Source organism: Sander vitreus, unplaced genomic scaffold, assembly GCF_031162955.1.
Source record: "Sander vitreus isolate 19-12246 unplaced genomic scaffold, sanVit1 ctg597_0, whole genome shotgun sequence".
In the NCBI taxonomy this organism is placed as follows: domain Eukaryota; kingdom Metazoa; phylum Chordata; class Actinopteri; order Perciformes; family Percidae; genus Sander; species Sander vitreus.
This window is the reverse complement of record NW_027595689.1, coordinates 11,442-23,042: the sequence shown is the minus strand read 5'-3', so window position 1 is coordinate 23,042 and position 11,601 is coordinate 11,442. Positions and strand designations below refer to the sequence as shown.

At 44.4% G+C, this 11,601-nt stretch overlaps 1 protein-coding gene across 1 annotated transcript; it reads right to left on the bottom strand.

Moving 5' to 3' along the window:
* Nucleotides 1-1,745: 1,745 nt before the first annotated feature.
* LOC144514503 (calcium and integrin-binding family member 2-like) lies at nt 1,746-11,267 on the bottom strand. Its single transcript, XM_078245572.1, has 6 exons — nt 11,056-11,267; nt 8,415-8,449; nt 7,672-7,783; nt 4,364-4,511; nt 3,157-3,352; nt 1,746-2,818 (listed from the first exon to the last, which is right to left on the bottom strand). Exons 1-6 carry the CDS (start codon nt 11,104-11,106, stop codon nt 2,797-2,799), a joined length of 564 nt encoding a protein of 187 aa, XP_078101698.1. The 5' UTR covers nt 11,107-11,267; the 3' UTR covers nt 1,746-2,796.
* Nucleotides 11,268-11,601: the final 334 nt, after the last annotated feature.

The following is an 11,601-nucleotide window of genomic DNA, read 5'->3' as shown; positions in this document are numbered from 1 at the left end:
CAGATTACCTGTTTAGAACAATGGATGCCAACAATAGACAGAGAGCAGGGGGGGAGGGACAGGGGACGACAACGAGGAGGAGGAGGAGGAGGAGGAAGAGGAGGAGGAGGAGGAGGGACAGACAGGGGACGAGGAGGAGGAGGAGGAGGAGGAGGGACAGACAGGGGACGACAACGAGGAGGAGGAGGAGGAGGAGGAAGAGGGACAGACAGGGGACGACAACGAGGAGGAGGAGGAGGAGGAGGGACAGACAGGTGTGTGTGTGTGTGTGTGTGTGTGTGTGTGTGTGTGTGTGTGTGTGTGTGTTTGTGTGTGTGTGTGTGTGTGTGTGTGTGTGTGTGTGTGTGTGTGTGTGTGTGTGTGTGTGTGTGTGTGTGTGTTTCTCTGTGTGTGTGTGTGTGTGTTTCTCTGTTTCTGTGTGTGTGTGTGTGTGTGTGTGTTTCTCTGTGTGTGTGTGTGTGTGTGTGTGTGTGTGTGTGTGTGTGTGTGTGTGTGTGTGTGTGTGTGTGTGTGTGTGTGTGTGTGTGTGTGTTTCTCTGTGTGTGTGTGTGTGTGTGTTATCTTACGGTTATCTTTACCTCTTTAGCGGAGTGGGTTCCTTCATATTTTTTTAAGGAGTCATGATTGTGGGTTTTCTGTTTCCTGTTTTATTTTGCAGTCTCTCCTTGTGTTGTCTTGTTTTACTTCCTGTTGTATATTTGTCCCACCTGTCCCCGCCCTAATGTGTCACACCTGTGTCTTATTGTCTCCCCTGTCTGGTCCCGTGGATTTTGGACTACTGCCTGTTTTTCCGGATTTCCCTTTGCCTGTCGTTTTCTGGACAGTGTTGCATGTAAGTTTTACTAGCGTTCTAATGAAACCATTATATTTTACTCACCTGAGTTGTGTATTTGTGGGTCCATTCTCCTGGTGTGCCTGACAACATTTACACCTTCTAAATACTGTGGGGGTGGAGACATATCCTCTTCATCCCCCCAAAATCTACACATATTATGGCGTTTTTCCATGACATGGTACCTGCTTACCTCTACTCGCCACACTGTGCGTCTGTTTTCCGTTGCAGATGTTAGTACCGCCTCAGCGTGGCTGGTCGTTATATGTCGGCTCGACACACACACCAGCGCACAAGTATAAACATCAGGCCACTTGAGCTTGTTTTCCAGTTCTGTGGAGGCTCCACGCAGAGCTTTCTCCGTAGCCGATGTAAGTGACCTGATGTTTATACTTGTGCGCTGGTGCGTGCGTCGAGCCGGCCATGTGTGTGTGTACGTGGCTACGGAGAAAGCTCTGCCTGGAGCCTCCGCAGAACTGTAAAACAAGCGGCGCCGCAGGAAACTGCCGTGACCTAACGCGACACCCAGAACGTGGAAGGTGTGTTGTTGTCAGAAGACACATTTAGTTTCAAAAGAAGCTGGAGGCAGCAGAAATAAACACAGCTGGCTGAACTATTTAAGATGGGGGGTTTGTTCAGGACACCCCCGTCTGTCGCTTTCACGTCACCTTTTGGTATCGCCTCAGCTCGCTGGGAACCTCGACTGAGGTGGTACTAAACACAGTACCTGTTAGCAGGTACCAGGGACTATTTTTCGTAATGGAAAACCAAAAAAGGCGAGTAGAGCAGGTACCACGTTGTGGAAAAGCACCATTAGTGTTGTCATGTTCATGTTTTCAGGACAGACCTTGTTTTCTTTGAAAAGAAACTTGTGGAGCAACAGGAAAATCTTTTATTTGATTCCAGCCAGAAAACTTTTTTCTCTCCAGTGAGTCAAGCTGTTGTATAGTTAGTTAGTTAGTTAGTTAGTTAGTTAGTCGGCGGCAGGAAGAGAGATTTCTCGGAGCTGTCAGAGAGTTTACAGGATGACAGAGAGCCCTTCTACAGTTTCTATGATTGTCAGTTTGCACCAGAACGAGTCACGATACCAGAACAACAAATCAACCACAGCTACAAGCTATTTACAACATGCATTAAGTTTGCATAGCTCTTCACTTTTTGCCCTTTTAAACTGTGCTTTTATTTTAAAAAGAATCCAGACTTTTCTGCAAAGCACTGAAGTCAGAAAAGCCCCGTTTCCTCTGCAGCGTCTCAAATAGTCTCAAAGAGCCAAACGGTCCAGAAGAGAGGCCGTCTTGGCCGGACCGGCCTGTTGTCAGTACAGGCAAACACTAGAGGCGCCGGCAGTCCAAATGAGGAAAGAAAAGTTAGAGATAATAACAAAGAAATACAAAAAATTGCAGGAAGAAATCAGCAAAACCGTCAGAAAAACATTTGAAAATGTCGGAAAAAGTGTTTTTTATTTTATTACATTTTTAAAAGAGCGACAAAAACACTGAAAATAAGAGACCAAATAGTTGAAAAAAAATGTCCAAAAAATAAACGAACATCGATAAAGTGACAAAAAGACGCAAAAACTCCTTTGTCAAAAAAGTGAGCAAAACGCTGGAAAAACTGTAGGAACAAAAGAAACAAAATTGTGAAAAAAAATGTTGAATGAAATTAATAAAAATGTTGAAAATAACCACAGAACTTTCGACAACACCATGTAAAAATCGTGGCCCAGGTCCGGCTCTGCTTGGTATAAAATGATCCCGTCTTGGTTCATCGCTCGCCGTCCGCCTCCAGACCGTTATAACTCGTCTCAGAGACTTGATGCACAAACAGGTTCCTCTGAGCCTCCAGACCGTTATAACTCGTCTCAGAGACTTGATGCACAAACAGGTTCCTCTGAGCCTCCTTTCTGTCAGGTTTCTCCGGTCGTCTCCGCCAGCGAGTCTGAGGGAGACGTCTGTCCTCTCGTCTCATATTCGTACGTGGAAGTTACTGAAGACAGAAACATACAGACAACAGACAACCATTCATCAACACACTACATGTGTCAGTCACCTACGGAGCCCCTAAGGGGACATGAGAGAAAAAAGATCTAAAGTTTAGTTTCATGTCAGCACATGAAACTAAACTTTAGATTTTTTGCAAATGCAAATGCAATTTGCATTTTTGCAGAATGAAGACTTTTACTGTTGGTGCTTTGAGATTATTTTGTGTGTGTGTGTGTGTGTGTGTGTGTGCGTACGTGTGTGTGTGCGTATGTGTGTGTGTGCGTGCGTGTGTGTTGAATACAGGACTTTTACTACGGTAACAGACGGTTATAAGCGACGTACCTCAGGAAGTCCGGAGCCTTTGAGATCATGTTCTCGAAGTCGGAGAAAGAGAGCTTGGAGTCTCCGTCCAGGTCGGCCTCCTCGATGGATTTGTCACAGACCAGCGTGACTTCTTCCGGGGTTAAATCTCCTTTAGTCAGCTTGTTCAGAGTCTTCCTCAGATCCTCCTTACAGATGAAGCTGTCCCTGTTGAAGTCTGGACCGGAGAAGCACAACGTTACAGCAGACTGACATCAGACACAAAGGTTGACGCTAGAATCAAACCGCCAAATTCTCGTAAAATAAGGACGTTTGAACAGTGGCTGTCAGTGTCTGAAGCGATGAAAAAGGCGTCCTTCAGCGTGTTTGTAGAAGGTACCGGGGAGAGCAGCAGCTACATGGGGTTTAGAGATGACGTAGCACTAAGAGGGACTACGGTAGCGAGTTGTATGGAAGGCCGAAATACCACGTAGGGAGGTTGGTTAGGGGGGAGGATGGGTCAAACACAGGACTTCACCCAGGACACCGGGGATCATGTCCCGCGTGGCACCTTTCCTAAAGTGGCTTTCTTCTTTTCCTAAACCCAACCGTCCCGTTACTCCCACGTGTCACGGAAACGTACGCCCACCCACGACCTTTTCCTTAACATAACTACATCAAAAGGGACGCCAATAGTCCCGAACCAAGCGCGTTTAGATAAAGCGCGTTATACGATGCTGAAGGAGACTTTTAGCGTCAATAACAATGACAAAGGCACCTGACCAAGCGGCCGTATTTTACGAGATTGGAGTGAGAATCTGTGGCTAGAACAGACGGTCCGGAGGAAAAAAGTCTAAACTCTTTTGAGGAAAAAGTTTAAATTTTTTGGGAGAGAAAAAGTATTCAAGTTTTGAAAAGTAGTCGGCGATATTGAGAAAAAAAGTCAAAACACTAAGTTACTTTTGGGAGAAAAATCTGAAAAAAAATGAATATGAATATGTTGCGAGGAAAGCAGAAGAAAATATTCTTAATTAGTTTGTTTATTGTCCCTGTAGGGAAATTAGGTTGCAAATAGAAATCCCATGGCACAAAAACAGAACATTTTAGAAGTCGGACCATTTTGAGAAAAAAGTCAGAATATTTTTAGGGGAAACAACTGACAAAAGTTGTAAAAATTTAGAAAAAGACGAAATATTTTGAGACAAAAGTCAGAATATTTGTATAACAAACGTGCGGGCGAAGGTCTCACCGTAGATCTTGAAGGCGTAGATGGTTTTGAGTTCTCTGGGAGAAGTTTCGCAGAGAGCAGAAAACATGTCGACGAAGTCGTTGAAGCTGAGGTTCCCGTGTCCGTCCTCGGAGAACGTCTCCACGATCCGGTCCCTGAACGGGTTCTCCTGTCGGGACAAACAGACATAGTGAGGAAAAAGACCAAAATAATGGGAGAAGACATGCAGGAAATCATCACAAGTCGGATTCGAACCCTGGAGCTCTGTGTTGAGGTATAAACCTGTAAGTATATGTGCGCCTGCTCTACCCACTGATCCCAACCCGGCCACAAGTTGGAAGATTTTGAGAAAAAAAAGGAGAACGTCCTGAACGGGTTCTCCTGTCTGGACAAACTCAAATATTTTACAGTAGCTGCCCCAAAACTCTGGAACAAGTTACCCCCTGATATTCACATTATTACAGATGGAGCTCTTTTTAGATCCAAACTCAAAACCTATTTGTTTAGACAGGCTTTTAATTAAGAGTCACTGTACCGTGGACGGCACACCTTGTAGCTGTGGCGTCGCTGTAACCTCCACTCATAAAGGTTTTTATAACTTTAAAGCATTAAATCTTCTAAATATAGAGCCATGCGACACACCAATTGATGGCTTAGACTCTCAGGATTCACTTAAGCCCACACACGAAGCATACGATGATTTATAGCAGTTATACAACTGCTACAAAGTTATAGAAAATAAAACAATACAGCGTAAACTGCGCAGCCCGTGTCTAGCGCATCCATACCTTTTTCCTTGTCCCTTTAGCCACTGCGGGGATTTTTTGCCCAAAATATTTTTTTCCTAAATCCCCAAGAGTCCAAAGAAATGGAATACTCAAGCCATTATATCCAAAACGAGCTGTTCGCCTCACAATCTTGACGTTTCTGGCCGAATCACAACGGACCAGTTAGATTTAAATGCTATAAGACCTATCTACATTTTTAGCCAATGAGCCGACAAGTCGATAGATACCAAATATGCCACTGAAATGTTAACCCTGTAATGGCTGGAGCTGTGTCAAAGCAAAAACCTCCTATAAGCATTTCATACCCTGTGCAATTTATGACATTTCTATATATTTATGTATATAGTTATTTCAAGTATGTGTATGATTGATGTGGGTGTGTTTGTGTATTTGAGAAGTGTTGTATTTTGTACTTTTTTGGCTTTTTCCTTTGCACTTTTTAAATGGAAATAAAAGACGCACAGACATATCTGTAGAAAAACATTCATATAAAATCCATTGTTGACTCTTTTGGCTTCTGGATTCCTTCTGCAGTAAGCTGAGACATGTGGCTATGGCATTGTGTTGTCTGTATCTCACCAGATGTGTTTACAGCAGTGTAGTCTAACCATTTTACAGATGTATGACTTGTACAGCCTCTGTAACTCTGTGTCAGTGAGGCCTAGAATCACCCTGACCCTTGTAACAAAAACCTGAGACTGTTTCCTTTCCAGTGATACCAGGCTCACCCAGAGTGTCAGAGTATATGGGAGCTGTACCACTTTTAATTTGGGTATGATGTTCAGACCAAAAAGCATGAAAATTCAAGCGTTTCTTAAGAGGTTAAACGCTCTGACCCACCGAGCCGATAATCGTCCGTCTGACAGTCTGTCGAGGTCAGTGACTCGAGTCTGTTCGGTCTGTTCCGTGTCGTCGTCTGTCGGAGGACCCGTCGCTTTAGTTTGGGCTGATTTGACTTGTTGAATCGGCCGGTGGGCAGTCGGACTCAATGACCAATCTGATTGGTGGAGTGCCAACCCTTGACTAGCGAATCAGTGCACTTATGTTACAACACTTACTGGAAATGACGAGCGGGATGAGCCTGACTAAGCCTCTAAAAATCTGATGAAAGTCTTTTAAACTGACCTTTGTTGATCTGAAATGAAGACAGATTCAGCAACTGCACGGCCTGTTTCTCTCTTCAAATGTTTTCAGAAACACTTTTCCGGTGAACTATTTTAGGACAATATGAGATCGTATTCTGAACGAGACGCCATGATGGTTGGGGAGCAGCCAGACCCACGTGATGCGTTTGTCATTTCCGGTTTTAATTTTTTGGGAAACAATCCAGATTAGCACCGCCTGCTGTTATGGAGACGTATTACGTCTCGTCTCTTCGGTGTTCTGAGGAACTTTCTGGACCAACTCGGGGAGGCTGATCAGTCCCACTGGCTTTACTGCTGACGGTCGGCCGTCTGGTTGGTTAATACGCAGTAGTGGTCTCCTCCTCCTGTTTCTATCTCACCTTTTCTGATTTTACTGTTTTCTATGCTTCATTCTGTTTATTGTATGACATGTTGTCTTATTCTTGGTTCCTGATGTGAAGCACTTTGGATACCTGCTGGTTGCTGTAAAGTGCTATATAAATAAATGTTGATTGATTGTTGATATTGAGGAAAAAGTCCAAAATAATTTCACAAAAGTCATAAAATATTGAGAAAACAAATGTCATAAAATTTAAAAACAAAAAAGTTCAAACATATTAAAAAAAAAGTTTTAAAAACTTTGACAAAAATGTGGTTGACTTTGAGCAAGTCGTAAATAAAAAACAAAAAAAACAAATCGAGAAAAAAGTCAAAAATAATTTGACAAAGAATGAACATTTTTAGATTTGTTTTCCTTTGTAATGGTGCAGCCTCAGGCTTAAAGGTGCAGTAGGTGAGACTTCTAAAACTCCCTTTCTGTCATATCTGCTGAAACTGACCCTATGTTCTAGTAGAACTACAGGAAGCAGGTCATTAAAATAATCCAGCTCCTCTGGCTCCACCTACAGCCTGGAGCCCTGTTCAGATGCACCAATCAGGGCCAGGGGGGGTGTCTAACTGTTCAGATAGACCAATCAGGGCAAGGGGGGGTGTCTAACTATTCAGATGCACCAATCAGGGCCAGGGGGGTGTCTAACTGCGTGTCAATCACTGCTCATGCACACGCATTCATTCTCCCTTGTGGGGGGAGGGGGCTTAGGAGACCGTTTTGGGCTTTAGCAGAAAGGGGGGAGGGACTGAGAAGTTGTTGATGTTCAAATTTCTTGGCTAAGTCCTGGATCTTCACAATCCTACCTAGAGCACCTTTAATACACACACACACACACACACACACACACACACACACACACACACACACACACACAGACCTACCTACAGCACCTTTAATACACACACACATACTTTATACATAATCCTACCTACAGCACCTTTAAGTAAAAATTAAGTTGAACCAATAAATACCGGCAGTGGAGGTGCAGACCATAATCGGTTGTTAAATTAATGATCAGCGGTGTACCTTGAGCTCCGGCATGGCGACGATGAGCGCGAGAGGAACTCTGATGTTGGGGTTGTTGGTGTAATCCAGCGGCACTAAATGTGGAGCCAGCTCACGGTATCTGCTGTGGAGTCTGCAACACCAAATATAAACCGTGTCACGTTGTGACATCATCATTATTATTATTGGACACTCGTAGAAACAGAGAAGCATCGCGTCATCAACATTCTCACTCCCATCTCGTAAAATATGGACGCTTGGTCAGGTATCTTTGGCGTTGTTATTGACAACCCATCCACCACCCAACCTAACTTACGCAGAAATTTGGGCTTTAATACTACTATGTACATACTACTCTCTACTGATGTCTCTCTACATACTACTCTCTACTGTTGTCTCTCTACATACTACTCTCTACTGTTGTCTCTCTTTATACTACTCTCTACTGTCGTCTCTCTACATACTACTCTCTACTGTCGTCTCTCTACATACTACTCTCTACTGTTGTCTCTCTTTATACTACTCTCTACTGTTGTCTCTCTACATACTACTCTCTACTGTTGTCTCTCTACATACTACTCTCTACTGTTGTCTCTCTACATACTACTCTCTACTGATGTCTCTCTACATACTACTCTCTACTGTGTTTAGATCTGACGCCAAACGAGACTTTTAGCGTCAATAACAACGCCAAAGGCACCTGACCAAGCCTCTCTATTTTACATGATGGGAGTGAGAATTGTTTTTTTTACAATAAAACTCACCTCAGGATCTCTTTCCTGGTGAAGAAGGTGCAGTCCTAGAAACAAACAGAGTCACCGTGAGAGTAGTCAGTAGTTGATCAGCGGGGAAACATTAACAGGATAAAGCCTGACATCACTAGCAGACAGAGCGTCACATTTTGACAAAAGTCAAAAACTACTTTTGGTGGTCGGGTTGGTTCAGTGGGTAGAGCAGGCGCACATATACTTTGCGAGAGGTTTATGCCTCGACGCAGAGGGCCAGGGTTCAAGTCCGGCTGAAAAGCCCAAAAAATAATCTTTAAAAAACAAACAAACTTTTGAACGTCCACATGTTCCACCAAAGTAAGTTCCTTCCTGAGACTATTTAGCAGAGGCACCTTGGCTCCGTCCGGAGCTTAGCCCCGCCCACGATGATTGTGATTGGTTTAAATGTAAATTGACTGTATTTATATAGTGCTTTTCTAGTCTTTTTAACCTTTCTAACCTTTTAACGACTACTCAAAGCGCTTCTACATAGTACAGGAACCATTCACCATTCACACACATTCATACACTGTGGCCGAGGCTGCCGTACGTGCAGGGCCAGGGATTGAACTACCAACCTTCCGATTGGCAGGCTCTACCATGGTGCCACAGCCGTCGTTTAAAGAAATGTGTCAAACTCAAGGCCCGCGGGCCAAATCTGACTCACATTAATTTAGGTTTACAATAAATTTTGGCCCACCTAATTCTTGTAACGGTTTCCGACGCTATCGGCACTTTTTTACGATGTTTTTTTTTGGCACCTTTTTTATTTAATAGCTAAGTTCCTCTGTGAGTCTTTTAAGGGCTTTAAGTGGACCAAACTGTAAGTCAGTCAGTCAGTCCACTGCTAATGTGCACTGTTAGTATTGTCCCAAAAGGAACACTTACGTTAAAACACTTACCGGAAATGACGAGCGGCCGGCTCGGCTCGCCAGCTCGGCTTGCCGGCTCGGCTCGCCGGCTCGGCTCGCCGGCCTCTCAAAATCTGACGAAAATCTGTTAAACTGACCTTTGTTGATCTGAAATGAAGACAGATTCAGCAACTGCACGGCCTATTGCTCTCTTCAAATGTTTTCAGAAACACGTTTCGGTGAACTATTTTAGTACAATATGAGATCGTATTCTGAACGAGACGCCATGATGGTCGGTTGTGAAATCCGGGAGAAGCCAGACCCACGTGACACGTTCGTCCAATCAGCTCCCAGTCGACGTCCCTGGTCACTCCCCTTTCCGCTTTGTAGTCAAGATGGCGCCCGTTTAGTGCGAGTAGTGTCCATCGTTCCACATTGAAAATGTTGACTGTTTTAGGGGGTCACACAGGTACTTTCAGTGCACTGACTTTTCGCGTTATCTACACTATACACTTAAAACTAAGTGTGAACAGTAGGCCATAACTGCCAACATTTGGTTTTCAGAATCCGGGGGATTTGTGCAGGGGCGGCCGGGTTTTAATGTGCTGGGTGATGTCATGTTTCCCCGCCGTGCGCTACATTAAAATCAATGCGACACACCTTACAAAAAGCGTGGAGGTTGTCGATATGACTCGGTAAGATGCATGTAGATTGTTGCGCCCAACACTGTTGAAATTTACAGCTATATTTAGATTTCTTTGCAGGAAGACCGCCTTCACCTGCCATTTTTATCGGCTCGCTTTCGGGTCTGAACTTTCCGCGAAGCTTGCGTAGAGATCAACTGGGTTATAGGTTGCCTGGTTGAGGGTTATAGGTTGCCAGGTTGAGAGTTATAGGTTGCCAGGTTGAGGGCTATAGGTTATAGGTTGCCTGGTTGAGGGTTATAGGTTGCCAGGTTGAGGGCTATAGGTTGCCAGGTTGAGGGTTATAGGTTAGCAGGTAGAGAGTTATAGGTTGCCAGGTTGAGGGCTATAGGTTATAGGTTGCCAGGTTGAGGGTTATAGGTTTCTAGGTTGAGGGTTATAGGTTGCCAGGTTGAGGGCTATAGGTTATAGGTTGCCTGGTTGAGGGTTATAGGTTGCCAGGTTGAGGGCTATAGGTTATAGGTTGCCTGGTTGAGGGTTATAGGTTGCCAGGTTGAGGTGACAAACAGGTTGAACATTGTATATGGTGGATTGTGTGAATAGGATGTGTTTCATACAAGATCTGGCAACTGGTCAACATTAGATAAACATATTGGTCTGATTATTTATAAAGGAGTTTGGGCCATGCTGCAAATTACGGGAGTTTCCCGGGAGAAATAACAACCGGGAGGGGTCCGGGAGATACGGCTAAAAAACAGGAGAAACCCGAGAAAAACGGGAGTGTTGGCAGGTATGCATTAGGCAGTTTGAGACCCAGCCCACATGTCTCTGGATGTGATCCTCCTCTTCCCAGTGTGGCCCGTAGTGAAGCTGAGTTTGACACCGCTGCTTCTGTCTCCTTTCCCAGAATGCATCTGCCCCCCCCCCCCTCTCCCCCGGGAGGATCTGCTTTCAGCATCACATCAGCAGGATGCAGAGAGAGGCTCAGCCAATCAGAGAGCAGCAGCCCTGCCTGCTCTGTAAAACACTGTTCATCCTAATTAACGTGACGGCTCTGTGAATGTTAAAGCTTCATCTGCTTCATACGGTTAAATATCTCAGTGATATAAACATGAGTTATGACATCATGGAAGCATAGCAGACCTGAAAGGCTTCCAGCTGCTCATCGGTGAAGGTTGTTTGCTTGTTGCCCATCCTCTCCCATCACACAGCCGCATCCCACTGGAACCTGCCGCTGCTCTCAGCGTTTAGAAATCCACTCAGGACGACATGTTCTCCTGCAGCAGTTTCTCCCTCCTAACTCGGCTCTAATCCGCCTTTAATACGTCTCTTATAGCGGAGCTCCCAGCTGCCGTTTCAGCGCAGCGGAAAGGGGGATTTTTACACCTCAGCAGCACAGAGGAAGCGGGCGGGGGAAATGTGGTGCTGCATTCAGTGTGCGCTCGGAAAACCAACGTTTTTGGCGCTTTTTTTCAATGTTTTTGTCAGTTTTCTGTTTTGTGTTTGTTGCAGGTTTTAGTTTTTAGAATAAAGGCTAGACTGTGTTTATTCTGAGAAATAATTTTATTTAATAAATCAGCTGGACATCCTCCTTACTGATTACAGATACAGAAGCAATGATTACGAAGATTAAATCTGGAGATTTCAGCTCATTTTACAGTTTAACTAAATAAAAATGTGCAGTAATGT

Coding starts and splice junctions, on each gene's coding strand:
- LOC144514503 (XM_078245572.1), bottom strand. CDS start 11,106: ATGGGCAACAAGCAAACAACCTTCACCGATGAGCAGCTGGAAGCCTTT. Junction 7,784..8,414: donor ACCAGGAAAGAGATCCTGAG/GTGAGTTTTATT, acceptor TTGGTGTTGCAG/ACTCCACAGCAGATACCGTG. Junction 3,353..4,363: donor CTACGCCTTCAAGATCTACG/GTGAGACCTTCG, acceptor TCTCCGGTCCAG/ACTTCAACAGGGACAGCTTC.